The 19,866-nt window shown below is 37.1% G+C and overlaps 1 protein-coding gene across 2 annotated transcripts in view; it reads left to right on the plus strand.

The window, feature by feature from the left end:
• The window catches only part of USP9X (ubiquitin specific peptidase 9 X-linked), a 112,315-nt gene that overhangs the window by 77,628 nt on the left and 14,821 nt on the right, over nucleotides 1–19,866 (plus strand). The window contains exons 27-39 of one of the 2 annotated variants that reach the window (XM_065637259.1): nucleotides 1,712–1,820; nucleotides 2,463–2,609; nucleotides 2,731–2,877; nucleotides 3,696–3,918; nucleotides 6,235–6,455; nucleotides 6,869–7,059; nucleotides 7,489–7,662; nucleotides 9,790–9,931; nucleotides 10,108–10,858; nucleotides 11,332–11,455; nucleotides 12,815–13,040; nucleotides 14,112–14,241; nucleotides 18,647–18,832. In XM_065637259.1, the coding sequence (XP_065493331.1) occupies nucleotides 1,712–1,820; nucleotides 2,463–2,609; nucleotides 2,731–2,877; nucleotides 3,696–3,918; nucleotides 6,235–6,455; nucleotides 6,869–7,059; nucleotides 7,489–7,662; nucleotides 9,790–9,931; nucleotides 10,108–10,858; nucleotides 11,332–11,455; nucleotides 12,815–13,040; nucleotides 14,112–14,241; nucleotides 18,647–18,832 (2,771 nt within the window). The remainder of the gene's footprint in view (nucleotides 1–1,711; nucleotides 1,821–2,462; nucleotides 2,610–2,730; nucleotides 2,878–3,695; nucleotides 3,919–6,234; nucleotides 6,456–6,868; nucleotides 7,060–7,488; nucleotides 7,663–9,789; nucleotides 9,932–10,107; nucleotides 10,859–11,331; nucleotides 11,456–12,814; nucleotides 13,041–14,111; nucleotides 14,242–18,646; nucleotides 18,833–19,866) is intronic. The other variant, XM_065637267.1, reaches the window with a different exon arrangement.

The following is a 19,866-nucleotide window of genomic DNA, read 5'->3' on the forward strand; positions in this document are numbered from 1 at the left end:
ACTAGGTGACTGCATTTAGGCAGCTACATTCCCTCCCATGGCTCCCTAAGAGCTCTTAGATTCTTATAGCCACATGAAAATATAATACCTGTGTTCAAATATTGCTTACTACTTAGAAGACATAACAGTGTGAAGTGTGCGTTTCCTTGGTCGTATTTCTCACTTCAGGAAAAATACCACCTCTGTCTATTTCATTCTGCCTTTAAGTGCATGAACCTGACCAATGTCTATGTGATGTGTCCCAAGCTCATGAAGGGTTGCATCTTAAAAGACATTTCTGTGAGTTTTATGAAAACATCAGCTCAGCAATCAGATCCCGTAAAATGTCAGTTATTACTGAGAACAAAACAGACCCTCTCCACTCCACAGTCTTCTGCAACTAAAAACAATGTAGTAGAACTTACAAAGATCAGAGAAGGGTAACAGGGGAGATCAAAGCTCTTGAAAATACTTCCATCTGAGGAACAGCTGAATAGCTTGGGGCACTTCATACTGGAGAAGAGATAAATGGTGGGAGGAGAACACCACAGAGACCTTTAAAATTAGAAGTAGTAAAGGGAGCATAGATAGAAAACAGTGTTCTTTGTATAAGAACTTCTTGAGCATAATGTTGAAGCAGTGTAAACCTTCAGTTTGGAAATAGTTTCAAGGGTTCTTTTATGAATTTGTCCACCGAGAGCCATGAAATACTGCTTTTGGTAGTCTTTTGAACCACAAATTGCTGGAAGCTGAGAGAACATTCTGGAGGAGTATCACTGCGTGCTTCCCACTTCTTGTGCGCTTTTCTAGGTGCGTACCAGAGATAGAGCGCTCAGCCAGGTGCATCTTTGCTCTGACCTCATGGTCATTCTTGCATGTCTTTCAAGCACAGTTAACCATACGTGAAAGAACCCTGAAGGAAGTAAGATTCTTTCGTGCGCTTTCCACATTGACCTCCTGGGCAGAAAACAATGACACCCACACTAAAACAACACTGTAAAACTCAGTTTCTTGTATGTTGAGATACTTTCATAAAGTGTGGAATTCATTTGTATTCTCTGCCCACCCAAGAAGAGTTGTTTCTAACGTTTCTTACAAGATATAATGCCCAGACAATTAATCTTACAACTTGAAAGAATAGGGTAATAGGCCTTATTTTTTTTTTCCTAAAGCTTATCCATTCCCACATTATTCCAGTGATTAGATTGCATTCTTAAATGGGAAATTTGCTTTAATTCTAGCCACTTGAGTATACAGGGGTCATTTTTATCTCGTTTCTTACTAATGGTACATTTTGGTCACTTCATAGATGCTCAGCAAACTGCTGTAGTGATACATAAGAGCAGTTTTACCAGCATCGTTTTATTTTGTCTTTCAGGCACAACTGGTCCTTGATGAGAAAAAAATATTTAGGGTTGCAAGTTGCTTGTGTTATACAATATTTGCAGGCAGTTGCAAAGGTTTAGTGGTTAGGTGCTGCTAAGTTTCTTTTTCTTTTACCTTTAAATATTTGATTTGTGGAATAGGTTTGTGATAATAATTCATGTGTCTAAAATTTCACTGCAAGGAGAAACAATATGATGGGTAGTGAATTATTAAAGTATTCCCATTTCCTGCATTATGTACATTTTCAGAAAATGGCATTAAACAGATAAGCACAAACTGAATTGTTTTTTAATGTCCTGTTTGGATGGGGAGATTGTATTTAATGTTTCTGTTAAATGATTTCCAGAACTGTTCGTCAGATGGCACAGGAGCAATTCTTTTTAATGGCTACCAGGTGTTGCATGGGACAGAGACCTCTCCTTTTCTTCATTACCCTGCTGTTTACTGTTCTAGGGGTAAGTTTGTAGAGGTAAAGGGTTCAGTACAATGTGAATTTCTGTAGAAAGTAATAATAACAACTATCTGCAAGAAAATGCAAATTGCTATTGATAATAGTCACTATAATAGATTCCTTTTGACCTGTAGGCAAGCAGCACAGTCAATTTCCATTTGAGTTAGATGAGGGGGAAAGGGATTTTTTGTGTTTTGTGTTAAGAACATGAACAATAAGCTTTAATATATGCGTTTCATCTTCAGTGAATGCCAGCCTTCAAGCAAAAGTCATTAGCAGATTAGATAGATGCCTACAGCTACTGCTGCCTTTTACTGGGCCTGCCAGGGCTTTTCAATTCTACATACTCATGGCTCTCTTGAACAGTTGATCACTTCACTGTTAGTTTCCCATTCAAGTATAGAAATTGCTACTAAAATAGTCCAGAAGTCTTTCATTAACACCTGAATACAATTATAAACTTCCGAAAGGTTGAAAATTACCTTACGCTTCATTTCTTTCGTATTTACTGCCAGTTTTAGGGAAAATGTGTTAGTGTTGCACTGTAAGTAGAAGCATGTATGAATTCTATATAATTTCTTTTTAGTGTTGCACTGTAAGTAGAAGCATGTATGAATTCTATATAATTTCTTTTTGGTTTACATAGAGTACTGCAAGAGAGAGAGCTAAGCATTCTGGAGACTACTTCACTCTCTTACGACATCTTCTTAACTATGCTTACAACAGTAATATTAATGTACCCAATGCTGAAGTTCTTCTCAATAATGAAATTGACTGGCTTAAGAGGATTAGGGTAAGTTTTAGGATCAATTTATTTCTGATAATCAGCTTTTTGCTGCTTTGTTGTGAAGTACAGTATTAAGCCTGGAAAATGCATATTATGTAGAGTATTCTAACTTTCTCTTAAATGGCAGGATGAAGTAAAAAGAACAGGGGAAACAGGTGTGGAAGAAACTATCTTAGAGGGTCACCTTGGAGTAACAAAAGAGTTGTTAGCATTCCAGACACCTGAGAAGAAATACCATATTGGTTGTGAAAAAGGAGGTGCTAATCTCATTAAAGTAAGTTAAGGTTTTTTGACCTATGGACTTTTTGTTTTGGGTTTTTTTTACTATAAATAGTTTAAAAGAAATTTTGTATCCTGTGGTCTGTAACCATAAACAGTCCCAATTTAACTGTTTGACAAAGGCTTTTATGTGGAGTTTAATGTTTTCCTTATTACAAAAATTTTTTTTTTTTTTAATTACATGTTTCACTTGTAAGGTTGCTTAGCATTCTCATTCTATGGAACCACTGCATATGGAGTTGCTGTAACCTCGTAAGCTGGTTTTCTAAGACTTGGCAAACATCACACAAGGATAGCGAGCTAGATACAGGATAGTGCTGTACAGGACTGATTTATTTCGTTACCCCTGTATTGTCTTCTCTCCACATGTTCTTAATTAGTGCTATTAATGTTTATGGCAGGTTTGAACAAATGGGTGACATCTGAGCTTGTCTTTAGTCAGTCATGTTTTCTTTGTACTTCTGATATTATACAGCAGCAATGTTGTGTTTTTTTAGCACTAATTGATAAAGACCTTTGTAGCTAATACTGGCTTGGCAAAAGAAATTTTTTTATCAATCAAGAATAATACCGTTTTATTTTTAACTTGCAGTGAGGGGTGCATTTGCAGGGAACCACTTTAGAATGGAGTTATTCTGTTCTAAATTTAAAAGCTTGTTATGGCGGTCTCAATTTTAACTCTTGATCTTTTTTTAAAGTACTTACAGTTCTCAGATATTCATTTATGTAATAACTCTTATTCTGTTATAAAATAGTGTGCATTTCTGTGGTAACAGGTAACTTATCTTTTTTTTTTTTTTTTTTTTTTTTTAGGAGTTAATAGATGATTTCATCTTTCCGGCATCCAATGTTTATCTACAATACATGAGAAATGGAGAATTGCCTGCTGAGCAGGCCATACCAGTCTGTAGTTCACCAGCTACGATTAATGCTGGCTTTGAGCTACTAGTTGCACTAGCAGTTGGATGTGTCCGAAATCTCAAACAGATTGTAGACACCTTGACTGAAATGTATTACATAGGTACAGCAATCACTAGTATGTAATATTTTTCATTATCTATTTTCTACTTCTTAATGTACATATCGTGTATAGGTTTTGTTTATCAGCTGAACTAGATGCTGAGTTTTTTAGTTTGTGATTTGTTTGTGGCTGCTTTTAATGTTGCAAAATCAGGTTGTCAAAATCTAGACAAGTTTGTCAATGCAGCCTTTATTTTTTCTTCTTTATGCAGTATATGTGCTGACTTGCATTACATGGTTGCATCCAAGTTCCAGCCCCAGTCACAGTCTGACTCTTCCTACCCTGATTCTGGCTACTCCCCTTTGTCCCCTCCAGCTCCCAGGAACCTCATTCTTTCTATATCTTCTACTTTTGTCTCATTGTTTCGGGCTCTGCCTAACCAATCCCAGAACCTCATCAGGTATCTTTAGCTTAGTTTTAGTGCCAGTCTCTCGGTTGCTCACCTGATTTGTCATCGTTGTCCATACACAGACACGGGTCCACTGCCCTGTTTCCCTTTCTAATTCTGTACTCATTCTCTGCTTGTCATAGTCCGTTCTCAGAGGTTTGTTCTCTCAGTTTTGGCCTTATCTTAGCACAGCCCTGCACTTAGAGAACTTTCTCCTTCTCACTGGAGAAAGATTATAGCAACTGTAGGATGTGTTTTAAAAGTCGATAGTCCTATGAAACTTGGGCTGATTTTCACAAGGATGGCAAAAGGCTCGTGCTTAACAGATTTTGTTACCGATACAGAGCATGTAATACTTTTTAAAAAGCAAACAAACTAGCATATTTTCTGCAGCCCTAAGTGGAATAGTGAAACCATTTTGACTGTAATATTGACAGGGAAAGGGATGGTACAGGGGGAGAACCCCAAGCTGAGCAAACCCAAGCTCATATGGGAAGGAAGGCTGGGAGAGTTAGAGTTGTTCAGCTGGAGAAGAGGTCTCCAGGGAGGCCTTGTTTCGGCCTTTCACTACTTAAAGGGGGCTCATAAGAAAGACGGGGAGAGACTTTTTTCCAGGACCTATAGTGACAGGACAAGGGACAATGATTTTAAACTGAAAGAGGGTAGATATAGATTGGACATGAGGAAGAAATTCTTTACAATAAGGGTAGTGAGACATGGGAACAGGTTAAGGTTACCCAGAGAAGTTGTGGATGTCCCATCATAGGAAATTTCAAGGTCAGGTTGGAATGGAGCTTCAAGCAGCCTGATTTAGTGAAAGATTTTCCTGCCTGTGGCAGGAGTTTGGACTAGATGTTCTTTAAAGATCCCTTCTAGCTCAAATAGTTCTGTGATTTAACAGAATGTTTAAACTTGTAGAACTTAGCAAAACTATAAGCAACTAGAAATAGTATCCCATAGCAGGAGTTGTCTGGTACCTCTCACAATGGCATTGCTACTTGCCCAGTTGATGGTATCTGTGGGTCGTTCAAAGTTTTTCAGTCTCTTCCCATTTGGTTCCATCTCAAATAAATAAATGAAAAGGGCAGCTTTATGGTTTCCCACCATCTCATCCTTTTTTTTCTTCACCCTTTTCTATTAGGAAGTAGTGTATTTCTTATCACCTTGCAATTAGAAGGATTTTATGACGTTTCCTTCTACTCAAGTATTTGATAAGCACGATAGAATGCCACATCTCTATGGTATATCAGACAGAAAAGAGAACACATGTATGAGCTGTGCATGCTGTGTGTTTCATTTACCAAGTAAAGTTTGCTTGTAAACATGCATGCTCTCTTACTTTGTTTTCCATCAGATTTTTTTCTGTTAAAACTACAGAACAACAGGTTAGTGTAGGAAACGTGTGATCATAAATGTACTCTGAAGAGACGTGAGAGGACTGAGGGCAAAGACTCAGGAGGAAAAAAATCTTTCAGAAGTCATACAGATAGCATTATCTAAAACTGTTTCCCATGCTGGCAGGGAAAAGTGAGGCATAAGGGAAATATTGTAATTTTAAAAGGATTATAGATTTGTGAAAGACTTATAAGCTGGTTATATATTCTACGTTCAATCAGCTGAATTCCTCGGCGAAGAAGCTTGCAGGTATTGAGGAAAGACTTCTGTTTGATACACAAATAGACTGAACTTTTGTCACACCACCTTTTTAGTTGTGCAATAGAAGAAAATGGTATAATGTTAGGATTACAGCTAGAATTATTGTTATAGAAGTTGTGTTAATTTTAGCAATTAAGTTTTCTGGTGAGACATTTGTTTTATTAATTAAACTGCAGTGTGATACAGACTAATGCTAAGTTTATGCAATTTCTGTTTGTACTGCAGTGATGGTCTAATTCTTTTACAACAAAACAGTTTCCTAATCACATTCTGCTATTTTCTTTTAGCTTGTGAAGCGCTTACAGAATGGGAATATCTGCCACCTGTTGGGCCTCGACCGCCAAAGGGATTTGTAGGACTAAAAAATGCTGGTGCCACTTGTTACATGAATTCTGTCATTCAGCAGTTGTACATGATTCCAGCCATCAGGAATGGGATTCTTGCAATTGAAGGCACAGGCAGTGATGTAGATGATGACATGTCTGGGGATGAAAAGCAGGACAATGAGGTAAATTTAATTGCATAGAACTTGCTTATCTTTAAAATTGATTATTTTTTAACTTTTTTTTTTTTTGGTGTGTGTGAAAAGGTTATTACAAATTTAAGTTGCTAATCACTTTGCTTTCCATGGCTAGCAGTGGGGACAAGAGCATAATATTTCTTACCTGAATAGGCTCATTGCCAGAGAGGCAGTTCAAAAGATCCAAGGAGCAGAGTTTGCAGATTTCCTCCTCATGAATTTGTACTTGAAAGCTCCATACACCACTTCTGCCACCAGAACTCTGTTAATGCTTACAAAGCCATTATTTGTTTTTTCTGATGAGAATATGAAATAGATTGTTGAATTAAACAATGGATACAACTAGCTATGAGACAGCTACATAGCAAAGTTAATTGCACAATTTTTTTTCCAATTTTCAGAGCAATGTTGACCCGCGAGATGATGTGTTTGGTTATCCACATCAGTATGAAGACAAACCAGCACTGAGTAAAACAGAAGACAGAAAAGAGTACAATATTGGAGTTCTGAGGCATCTCCAAGTAATTTTTGGTCACTTAGCAGCTTCCAGGCTACAGTACTATGTACCAAGAGGGTTTTGGAAACAATTTAGGTAAATAAAAAATTTAGTATTGATGTCTGTTCACTGGACCACTGAAATGCAACAAAACTAATCGTAGTAGATGTTAAGTGTAAATTAGCAGAACTTGTGCAGCACTGTATCTGTTATCCTACCTTTTCACCATTCTGTAGAAGTTTGTTAATAGACCAGAGTTAACAGCAAGGTGGCTATTTTGGATTATAGCATTTCTTGACCTAGATACTGAGACTTTGAATTAAGTATGTTATATACAAAAGCACGTTTTTACTTACTAGTAAGTAAGTGTCAGGGACATAGTAACAGTTGGTATATTATTTCACAAACCAAGAAATAGTTTTGCCCAGTAAGAAAGAGGGATTAATAGCTTAAATAATGTTTTTTAGAAAATAAGTTGGAGAACAAACCAAAAAATATTTGACATGAATGTGCTTGTGTTTTCAGACTTTGGGGTGAACCTGTAAATCTACGTGAACAGCATGATGCTTTAGAATTTTTTAATTCCTTGGTGGACAGTTTAGATGAAGCTTTAAAAGCTTTGGGCCATCCAGCAATGTTAAGTAAAGTTTTAGGAGGGTCCTTTGCTGATCAGAAGATTTGTCAAGGATGCCCACATCGGTAAGTGTTTTAAGATTCTCCTTTCTTACAGAAAAAGAACCTGTGTTTGTATCCTTATAAAAGCGACTAAAGAGTCAAGAGTGGATTTTTTGTGTGGTTTTGGATTGTTTTTTTAAAGCTCATAGAATTTGCTACCTTGGTTTTTCTACAGCCTTAACATTAATCTGTCTTCACGTGCCTTGAAATACTTGACTATTATTGCTTCTACTTAGAAAGGGAGGAAGATACATCTTTTTTATGTTAAAAGTGAAAACAACTTACGGACGAAATGCACTGTATAAAATTTTGAGCCATGGCCAACAGCTGTTGCTGTCTTCTGTCTTCCATAGTATGTGGATAGAGCTGACTGACTGAAATATGAATCTTTAATTCCAATGACTAGAACTCCGTTCATACTGTGTAAGCTGTAATTATGGAGAATTATGTAGAAAGTTTATCTTTTTCTTTAGATTTCTGCTGTATTTATAGTTAAATTGAAATGTGAATGCTGAAATTCAGCTCCATATAGAGTATTAAAAAAAATAATAATAATAATACACATAGCAAGTCAGACTGAAAGACTGTAGCCCACTCACTATCTTGATGATGGTGATCAAAGACAAATGCCTAGTGAAGGAATAGGATGAAGCATTGTAAAGTTTACTTCTCTACCCTTTTTCTTCTGTATCACATATGATTAATATTCAAGATGTCCTAATGATGGACTTGTTATTTTTCAACAGTTAGCTTTTTTTATTATTGTGTTAGATCTTGTGTCACTAACAGTTGGCCTTCTTCACTACATCTTTCAGATCATGTGTGATTCCTAAAGGATATAGATCTCTCTGCACATTACCATTGCAAATTCTCTCTATTTTGAAAGTTGACCATTTAGTGTTATCCTTCAGTTAGCAACTAAAATACAGTAAAAAATACTGGTACAAACTGATTTAATGGTGGTAATCTTTCAACTTCAGTTGAGCTCATATGTGAATTAGAAGAACTTGTAAGTGAAACATCTTAGGTTTCGTAGGTTAAAATATGTAAGCAGAAATAAGTTGAAATATTGCAAGATAATGTGAAAGCATTGGTTATATTTTATATGCAATGGGTAATTAAATGGAAAACACAGATGTGAAGCAACGTGAGTTACCATTCATTACTGATATTATGTACTATCATGAAGTATTACCTGTCTTTTTGGAACTTTACTGGATTTGCATAATTGTACTTAATAAAAATGATACCCCGATTGCAGTTTACGGAGGAGAAAACTGATGATAAACTAAACTATTGGATTGGGGTATGACAGATTAACAGCCTTTCTGAATTTGTGAGTTATTTAACAGATGAATGAATATTACTGTTTTGGTCGAAGTATTTCTAAATATTAATTTATTCACTGTTATAAAAACCTCTGTATGCTTGATTGCATATGAGACAAACACAAAGCCCTGCAGGATTATGTTGGAATAGATGCAACTTTTAAAATGTATTCATCACTTCTTTATCTTAAAAAAAATAATAGTAATTGTTTCCAAGATGTCTTTAACTGTTTGTCTCTCAAGTATTGCTGGCTCATTGCTAAGAGTTTCTTAAAGGTTATACACGGTAAGTCAGAGCCAGTCGTAAATATGCAGTGATTTTATGGAGACCATTGTTCAGTTTTTTTCAGCTAGAATAAAAAGGCTTTGTTTTTAACTTATGTCTTTAGGTATGATACAATATTTGTGTTTATCAGTCTAATTACTGACAGTAAAGGTCAGCAATGGAAAAAGCACTCTGCTATCTCTGCTTCTGTACTAGCTTAATTTAGCCAAGAGCCTGTTATGCTACTCCAGCTGCTTTAAAAACACAAGATGTGCTAAAATGTTTAACTTCCCCAGTCTCTTCAGCGAACTTGAGATGTACAAGTCATAACTACAGTTAGTGCAGATAAAAAAATACAATGTGCAGATACTGTGATGTATTTGTAGAAAGGCTACAATAAAAAGGAGTTCAGGGGGTTTTACTGCTTAACTCCTTTTGCCGGAAGTTAACATCAAATGCTGAATAAAACATTTGCAATCAGATGCTGTGTAGCACCTGTAAAACATAAAAGTTGAAGACATTTCTACCTTTCTCTTACATCTGTCTGTTCATTGGTAGGTACGAATGCGAGGAATCCTTCACAACTCTGAATGTAGATATAAGAAATCACCAAAACCTTCTTGATTCTTTGGAACAGTATGTCAAAGGAGATTTATTGGAAGGTGCAAATGCATATCATTGTGAAAAGTGCAACAAAAAGGTAGGGATTCCTTATATATTAAATTTGTGTACAACTGTGATGTTATAGCTGTGCTAATTTCAGTCTTAGTTCACGTTCAGGGAAAAAAGTTATCCTTTAACTACTGAATTTGGTTGCTGGTTAGAGTATATGAATGGAAGCTTAAGAGCTGACAACTGTTCATGTCCTTTTTTTAGGTTGATACAGTGAAACGTTTGTTGATTAAGAAGTTGCCTCCAGTTCTTGCAATCCAGTTGAAACGATTTGATTATGACTGGGAAAGGGAATGTGCAATCAAGTTCAATGATTATTTTGAATTTCCACGAGAGCTGGACATGGAGCCTTACACGGTGGCAGGTGTAGCTAAATTGGAAGGAGATGATGTAAATCCTGAAAATCAGATAATACAAAATGAACAGTCTGAAAACGAACACTCTGGGAGCACAAAGTACAGGCTTGTTGGTGTACTTGTACACAGTGGCCAGGCCAGTGGTGGACATTACTACTCCTACATTATCCAGAGGAATGGTGGAGATGGTGAGAAAAATCGGTGGTATAAATTTGATGATGGAGATGTGACAGAGTGTAAAATGGATGACGATGAAGAAATGAAAAATCAGTGTTTTGGTGGAGAATACATGGGAGAAGTATTTGATCACATGATGAAGCGTATGTCCTACAGACGCCAGAAGAGGTGGTGGAACGCTTATATTCTTTTTTATGAACGTATGGACACAATAGACAAAGACAATGAACTAATAAAATATATTTCAGAACTCGCTATCACCACTAAACCCCATCAGATTAAAATGCCATCAGCCATTGAACGAAGTGTACGGAAGCAGAACGTGCAGTTCATGCACAATCGTATGCAGTACAGCCTAGAATATTTCCAGTTCATAAAGAAGTTGCTTACTTGTAATAGTGTCTACTTAAATCCTCCTCCAGGTTAGTATGTTAGTACAATAATTATGGATTAATTTCTTGCAAGAAGAGCTTTGATTTGTGTTGTCAAGAATTTGTCTAGCCAGTGCAAATTTTGTGTATTTTGCTTTGAATACTCTGTCTTTCTGGACTTGTGCAGTTAAATATCTGTTGTTTAGTTGTTCATCAGTGACAACATTATTCAGCTTATGTGCGAAGTCATATTAAAATACTTAAGTTTGTGGGCTGTTCTACTGAAGACAGTTCTCAAAGGTGAGGTGCTGAATTTCTAAAAATCAGACGTTAGCCTCCAGGTACTTGTCATAAAGCTTACATATTCAAATGATACATTGTAGAATCTAGAGGCTGTTTTGATAGAGTTTCGTGTTGGAATTAGAGCACAATCTTAGACAAAATAGTGATCCGGAATCAGTTAAATTATTAAAAGTAGGTTGCTTTTACTTTGTCTACATGTGAGTATTTTGATTTTTCTTTAGGACAAGATCATCTGTTGCCTGAAGCAGAAGAAATAACTATGATTAGTATTCAGCTTGCTGCTAGATTTCTCTTCACCACAGGATTTCATACAAAGAAAGTAGTTCGTGGCCCTGCTAGTGATTGGTATCTTGTCTTTTAACAACAATTACTATTTAGCGAGTTTGATGTCTGTTAAAAGATCCCAGTTATATACATAGGACGATAAAAGGTTGTGGTGGTCTTGTCCCATTTTCCCCTCTCCCCCAAATACGTGGTCAAGGTGCACATGAAAAGGGGGGGAAATTCAAACAGAAGGTACTGGGAAGGAATGGAGTCTTTAAACTGCTGAGCTGAATAGCTTCAAAATTCATTTTCAGACCTTAAATCTACCTTTTATCTGTCTTTTAAAAAGAATGAAGGAGTAGAATCTATCACTAGCACAAAACTAATAGATTATGTATTCTTATTCAGAATGGTTTGTTCATAGTTTGGGTTGAAAAGAGCTTTCTTTAAAGAAACTACTCATTTTTGCAACTTATATTTGTATTCTGTTTTAGAAACATGTATATGGTCTTTTAGACTCTGTTAGCAGAGTGCTTTATGTACATTGCTACAGGTCTGCAATTCAGAACCATAGCATAACAAACAGTACAATCTTATTCATAGCACCACAGCATTTTAGTCTTTAAGCTAGGCTATTCTGTGTTGGGGAGAGGAGTGTACTACTGGTAGAACTAGAGAGAAAATATAGTATTCATTATGACCAATAGTTTAACAGCTACTCATAATTAGTTGTGGCATGGCGAATATATACCTGAGGTTTTTCTCTAATAGTAACTTGCAGAGTAGCTAAGTTACTCCTGTTATTTTAAGAAAACAAGAGGAGTTTAAATATTGCTAAAGAAGGAGGACAGAGTCACACAAGATCCTCTTTGGAACAGATATTTCATTCTTTGGGGTTCTGGGGGTTTCTTTGTTGGTTTTGTTTGGGGGGGTTGGGTGGTGGGTTTTCGGTTTTGTTGTGGTTGGTTGGGGGCTTTTTTAGTTCTTTAAATGAGAATATAAATTCCTGGAAGGCTACATATTTAGTTACCCGTCTTATACACAGCTCATGAAATCCACCTCGCATATTCTCCACTGCTCACCTTCTCCCCAGGTTTCAATACAGAGGGAATGACGGCTGCCACTTTAGGACGTGCTTTAAGTAGTAGTTTGGGAGTTAGGGCATGTAATCCTGTCCTAGTTCTTAAGGGTGATAGAAGTGCTACACTTTAAATGTTAGTTTTTTAATTGAAGTATCTTTTAAATTTGTGATTGCTAGTAACAGATAGTATCCCTATAGGAACAGCAATTTAGCTGATTGTAAGCATTTTGTGAGCAAAAATATTTGGGGAATCAACTTTAACATGCATTTTCTTCAAGTTCTTCAAAATAGTGTCTGCTAAAATTCACTAATGTCTACATTTGGTCATAATCTCTCATTTGTGTCATCTTCTATTTCAGGTATGATGCATTATGCATCCTTCTTCGGCACAGCAAGAATGTACGCTTTTGGTTTGCACACAATGTCCTTTTTAATGTTTCAAACCGCTTCTCTGAGTATCTTTTGGAATGCCCTAGTGCAGAAGTGAGGGGTGCATTTGCAAAACTTATAGTATTTATTGCACATTTTTCGTTGCAAGACGGACCATGTCCTTCACCTTTTGCCTCTCCTGGACCTTCCAGTCAGGTATTTAATTTTCTAACAAAAAAAACTTTTGAAACTTATTCTTACTTCTTCATTATAAGCATTTAATGTAAGTTCTGGAACAGATCCATCAGTGTTGACAGGAAAGCTGTACAGTCCATTTTGCACTACATAACATGATGTAGCTCAACCAGTTTGCGTGAGAGTTGCTGTCTGAGGGGGGTTCAGTTTCCCCTCATTGGTAAATCTCTGTGAAGACTGAGTAGTGAGATTTTTAGTTGAGTTGTAAGTGTGAAATCTGCAAAATAAAAGTAGTGCCTTATAATAAGGTGTAGGGGAATGAACCCTTATTTTTCATTTAGAATTAAATAAACAAAACAAACAGCATGAAAACATCCAGGAGTTCCTTAAGTTTTCTTCCCCTGTGTCCTTCATCACTGAAATTGTCAAAAATTGTAACTTTGCATAGGAGTAGACAGTGAATTTCCTAATTTTATACACCTAGAATTGTCAAAGAAACAAAAAAAAGTCTTAATGTAATACTCGTTACAACAATATTTTTGTTTAGACTGTTTTAAAATTTAAAAGATCAACCTTTTTGAGCCTTTGATTTGCCATGGTTTTAATGTCTACAGTAAGACGCTTTTTATTTGTATTGTTCCGCTTACCTTCTCAGAATGTTTTTCAGTACCGTATCCAGCAAAAGAATTTGTATTAAGTTAAAGCTACATATGCTTTGAGTGGTTTTTTTCATGAGGTATTTGAGACACACCTGTTGAGGTGATTTGGTTGTCTTTCTTAGTCTATAAAGTTCACAGTGGAACTTCATGTGGTTTTCTGAGTATTTAAGTCTAGATGATGTTGGAGAAAAAGTTCAGTTAAAAGCATCTGTACTCGCATAATTTCTAGGGCTTGCATGGTATTTAGTGACGGGAGTCTTATTCCCTCTGTGTTTGTCTTTGAGATACAGGAGATTAACCAGCTGTTAGTATTTTGGAGCTTGTATGAATCCCATACCTTTTAACCAATTCCGTTTTCTGCCATAGTAGAAACTATGAACTAAATAAAGGTTTGATAGATTCAACCACTAATATCAACCCTTTTTTTTTATAGGCTTATGATAACCTAAGTTTAAGTGATCACTTACTGAGAGCGGTACTAAATCTTCTAAGAAGGGAAGTATCTGAACATGGGCGCCATTTGCAGCAGTATTTCAATCTGTTCGTGATGTATGCCAATCTAGGTAAGCAAATTACACACACTTTTGCTGATGACACTAATAAGCTCGTTTTTATTAATGATCCAGTTACACAGGTAACAGCAGGAGAATACAGTTTTTCAGCCTCAGGCAGATTGTTATAATGTCACATAGATGCTCTCTAGAGCATCATGTTCCTCCAGTTTGGAGTTTGGGGCTTTAGTCTTCCTGCCATCCTTGGACAATGAACACGAGAATCTTGGAGCAATAAGACTGTGTCCTTCTGAGACGTATGGGGGTGAAAAAATGGCAAGAGAGATGATGCTTTGTTCAGGGCTCATTTGCAGGGAGGTCGTGAGACTCAAGAGGCATGTGGGGCTGTCAACTGGTTTGAGCCTGAAGAAGCTAAGGAAGATGAAAGTTCAGAAAAGAGATGCATGATTCTCCTTTATGGGAATGTCTATACAGATGATCATGCTTTGTGTGTGTATTCCAACCGTGCTCTTTCAATATTAGTTTCTTTATTTCAACTTCGAAGTTCACAGCTACAAATGCAAAACACTGATTCCATATCTGTATTACCTTTAAAGACTCTTGGGGAGGCTGAGGAAATAGCTCAATTTGTATATGTTCTTAGATATTGTTTGCCAGAATGCTTTCACTGTAGACATCACATGAGGTAAAAGAATGTGAGAATCAGGAATTTCCACTATAGATTTCTCAGATATTTTAGTTCCTCCAAGGTAAACAGGCAAGAAAAGCCAGTATTTTTGCAATATAGGAAAACTGAAGTAAAGTTCTCCCAGACTTGAGACAGTGATTCTTTTCATAAAGACTAGAGTCCTCAGTTTTCTGATGAAAGATTAAATTCGAGATAGAATATGATTGCAAATGAGTATTTATTTTTGGCATTTTTCAGTGCAAGACTAGTAGAACTACCCATTATATGCGTGGTATAATAAAATTGAGATGAAGTAGTTATCAGTTTTGTTGTGATGGACATGAAATACTGGCCGTGGCACTTCCAGCATCTCCTGTTTTTTGTCAGGATTTAATTGTATCCAGCATTATGGAAATAGAAATAAGTATAGATTTAGAAACACACAAAAAACTTGTATTAAATTCTGAATTATCTAAATTTTTTGCGTAGAAAGTCACTAGCTTGTATACCAAGAATAGAACAAAATAATATTAATAGTATCTGAAGTAACTATTCCAAACAAAAATCATTTTTGAAGTTAAACTGACATTAGTCCTATTCAAATTCAGATGAGCAGCTGTAATCATGCTTTCTCTTAGCATTACCAGTATGCTGAAAATCAATTGATGATTGATTGCATTGTCTGTTTCTCAGATGCGTTAATCCATTACTGCTTTATATATTTGCCCTGAGGAAGAGCAATTAAGAGTAATAAAACACAAGTCAAATGAATAAAGGATTGCTTTTGCAGTCTCAGGTTAACATGGGTTGTCCAAAGTTCATATCTAGTGAATTGTCACAGAGTTCTACACTCTTTCTTCACTTATTAGGGTCTTCTGTCAGGGGCCCATTTCTCTTTCACATGTGGTAGCCTAAGTGAGAAAGCATCTTTCTCTATGGCAAGTTCCAAACAAGATACAATATTCTTCCATAGTGGTAGTTTATTACCTTCTCCCTCTTACTCTAATATGAGATGTTTTCATCCTTTTATGTAACATAGTATGAAGCTAGGAGATGCAGTTCCCTTGGAAATTTTACAAAATGCCCATAATACTGAGCAGCTCAGCCACTGCTGGTTATGCAAGTGATAAATGTGAGTTTCTATTAGATTACTTTATGGCTAAAGTGTTAAGCAAATACATTGGTCCAGGTGGTGTTATTTCAGTATTTCCACATAGAATTCACACACACACACAGAGTTCTGAAAGTGCTTTCCTTTGGGTAGACAATTTTAAAAGAATTTAATTTCCTATCTGTAAAATTAATCTGGGCAATTGTGTTAATTTAATTTCACCTATAATGGATGCTGCTTTTGTACGCTTTGTCTACTGAACCATTCCCTGTCAGACAGGGTTCCATCATGATCCCCAGGGTGGACTTTAAGTCATTACAGATAAGAGAGATGCAGTTCTTCTGCTCTAAGTTATCTTTTCTTCTTTCCTAGCTTTTCTTAGGCAGCCAGTGCAGTTGAAGTCTCTTGACTAGGAAAGCACTTAGAAGCCAGACAGGAAAGCATAACTAATTTTTACTTGTGGGTTTGATTGTTACCACAATTTACCCTGAAAAGATAAACATGGAAATATTAAACAGTTGTGTTGTCTTACCACTGTTCACTGAAGGCTTCTGTATGGGTGTAGAGTGTTCATTCATCAAAAGCCACAATACATCATTCCTGCAGCACCCCAAGTTCTGTGAAAAAGATTAAACTGTCTGACGTTTTGAGAGTTCAAATAACATATTGCTCACATCAAAGCAAGAGAGAGATCATTTTTACAAAGATGTAACTAAAAAACTGCCTTAACATAATGGTGGATGACCTCAGCCTGGTGATAAAGCTGAGAGAGGAAGTAGAAAGGTTAAGAAGCGTCAGGGAGTCTGAGAAGGAGATAGATTGATGGGATCATGCTCTGGCCTCCCTGAGACAGGAAAGGCCACCAGTAGGAGAAACAAGATCATGGGAGTCCTGTGTCTTCCAATGCCAGACTGAAGAAGGCAGGTCAAGGGAAAGGAGTGAATGGAAGCAAGTCTACGCTCGGGCTGACAGGGGAAACTCCCCACTTGCCCACCTCGCGCTCCCAGGTGCCTTCGTACAACAGGCATGAGGCTCTGGATGTGGAAGGCCAGACAGTGGATGAGACCAATGAAGGTCCATCTACACCACAGGTATTGACAGGATCAGAAAAGCCTACCCTCTGTATTACAACCACCTCCATGAGGAAAAAAAGAGGGATTATAGTTGTAGGTGACTCTCTTCTGATATGCTGGGCAGGCCCTATTCTTAGGGAAATCTGCTGCATTGCTGGGGCCTGGGTTAAGGGCATCACTAGGAAATTTCCTAGCCTGGTACAGCCCTGGGGCTACTACCCATTACTGGTTTTCCATGTGGGTGGTGATGAAGTTACGACTGGTAGTCTAAGGGCGATCAAAAGAGACTGCGGGGCCTTGGGATGGTTGGTAAGAGAATTGGGAGCACAGGCTATTTTCTCCTCTCTCCTTCCAGTTGCTGGCAGTGACATTAGAAGAAACAGAGGGACACAGTCTATTGATACATGGCTCTGTGGCTCGTGTCACCGCCGAAATTTGGGGTTTTTTGATAATGGGGTGGCCTACATGCCACAAGGTTTGCTGGCATCAGACGGAGTTTACCTTTCTCATAGGGGAAGAGGGTCTTTGCACATGAGCTAGTAGGTCTCATCAACAGAGCCAGTCGTATCTTGGGCTGCATCAAAAGCCCTTTCTGCCCCTCTGCTCTGGTGGGACCCCATCTGGAGTCCCGTGTCCAGCTTTGGAGCTTCAGTACAGGAAAGACATGGACCTGTTGGAGAGGGGCCAGAGGAGGCCACAGAAATGATCAGAGGGCTGGAACAGCTCTGCTGTGAGGACAGGCTGAGAGAGCTGGGGTTGTTCAGCTTGGAGAAGAGAAGGCTCTGGGGAGACCTTATTGCGGCCTTTCAGTACTTAAAAGGGTCCTGTAAGAAAGGTGGGGACAGACTTTTTAGCAGGCCCTGTTGTGATAGGACAAGGGGTAAGGGTTTTAAACTAAAAGAGGGGAGATTCATACTAGATGTGAGGAAGAAATTTTTTTCAGTGAGGGTGGTGAAACACTGGCCCAGGTTGCCCAGAGAGGTGGCAGATGCCCCATCCCTGGAGACATTCCAGGCCAAGCTGGACGGGGCTCTGAGCAACCTGATCTAGTTGAATTTACTGCTAAATATGGTATGTAGTATGTTTTTGTGGTGAAACTAGCTGTATGTTTGGATTTATTTTTTGTGGTTTTCTCGTTTTTATCTTAAATTGTTTTCGTCACTCTTATTTACACTTACTACATAGTGTGGCACAGTTGGAAATGTCTTAAATTTTTAATTGATGTATCTAGAACATGATGAAAAAATAACAATATACTCGGGGGGGTGTTCATTCTGTCCTGTGCCTCACAATAAAAAGGTTGATTCTTTGGCCAAAAGACTTGCTCTTAACACAGATGTTGGTTACTTAAGTGCTGATGAGCACTGTTAGATTGTAGTCATTTACAACTCTGTTTCAATGTGATTTTTCAACTGAACACAATTTTCTTGTGCATCTTTACTGATTTGATTAGGTTTTTTTCCTCAGAAAGCATAAATGATGGTTATAATGAAACCCAGCAACTGAAAAGTTATGAACCATTGTAAACAGTAGTTATTTTTCTTAAAAATAAAAAGTGTTGTCCCAGAAACAAGTTGTATCTCTTGTTGTTTCTGCCCTGTAAAGGTGTAGCAGAGAAGACACAACTTCTGAAACTGAATGTTCCTGCAACCTTCATGCTTGTGGCTCTGGATGAAGGTCCAGGTCCTCCAATTAAATACCAGTATGCTGAACTGGGGAAGCTGTACACTGTTGTGTCACAACTGATCCGTTGTTGCAATGTGTCATCGCGGATGCAGTCTTCTATTAATGGTATAGTGAATTTTAAGTTTTCTTTAGATTAATTGAATATATCAGTAAATGTCTTTTGTGTATATTTAGCTATTATGCGTAAAATGGCTTAGCTGGAAAAATGTTTGTCTTTTATGTTTAGCAACTCCTTTTTGCTTAAAGACAGAAATCTGTTGTAAGCAAAACTAATCTGCTATACTAAAAAGCACAAGACAGAAACCTGTTCTGTATTTTATGCGTCTTGCCTTATTCCTTAAAGGTACAGGAAAACTACTGAGTAGTAGTTTGATTACAAAATAGTAATAATTTTAGAATCGTTTAAGCTCATTGTAAAGAGTTGCAGAAAGACCTTTTGATTCTGAGTAAGCAATAAAATAATAATTACTTTCATGTCACCGGTACAAAAGTAATCTATACAGAAAAAACACTCTTGGGCTGTGAAATAGCTAAAACTGCTTATCGGTAACAGGATCTTGCATTGTTGTGGATAACTCTTGAAAATTATTTGGTGCTTGTTTGCAGTCAAGACAGCAAACAGAAGCCAGCACTTTAATTTGTAAAAGGTAAAGAATCAGCTAGAAATTGGTCAACCACAGTATAAATCATTAATATCTCCAGTAGTTGAATAGAGTGCAGTTATCTTTGAGAAATGGTGACAGAATATTGGGCTATGTGGACTTTATAGCCTGTATATGTACATGTTCTATTAAGCATATTTTAGAAACCCTAATTAGGAATCTGTAGAGAGGCTATTTAATGGCAAACTCATTACAGCTTGATGTGTCACGCTATAAAGTCAATAGGCTAGAATGTGCTATAGTAAGATTAATGAACTGAAAACATTACTGTGCTATAATAAGCTTCAGAACCATTTGGCAATTTTGATTTGGTTTTGTTTCTAGTGCATTATTTGAGGCTTACACTGAAAAGATGATATACCTAGGAAAAATGATTGCATATTCACTGTATTCATAACATTGTACTAAAAAAAGTATACTTTGTATGAACATTACTCTGACTACTAATTATGATTACTATTTACAGACTAAAGTTAT

Source organism: Caloenas nicobarica, chromosome 1, assembly GCF_036013445.1.
Source record: "Caloenas nicobarica isolate bCalNic1 chromosome 1, bCalNic1.hap1, whole genome shotgun sequence".
Taxonomy (NCBI): Eukaryota; Metazoa; Chordata; class Aves; order Columbiformes; family Columbidae; genus Caloenas; species Caloenas nicobarica.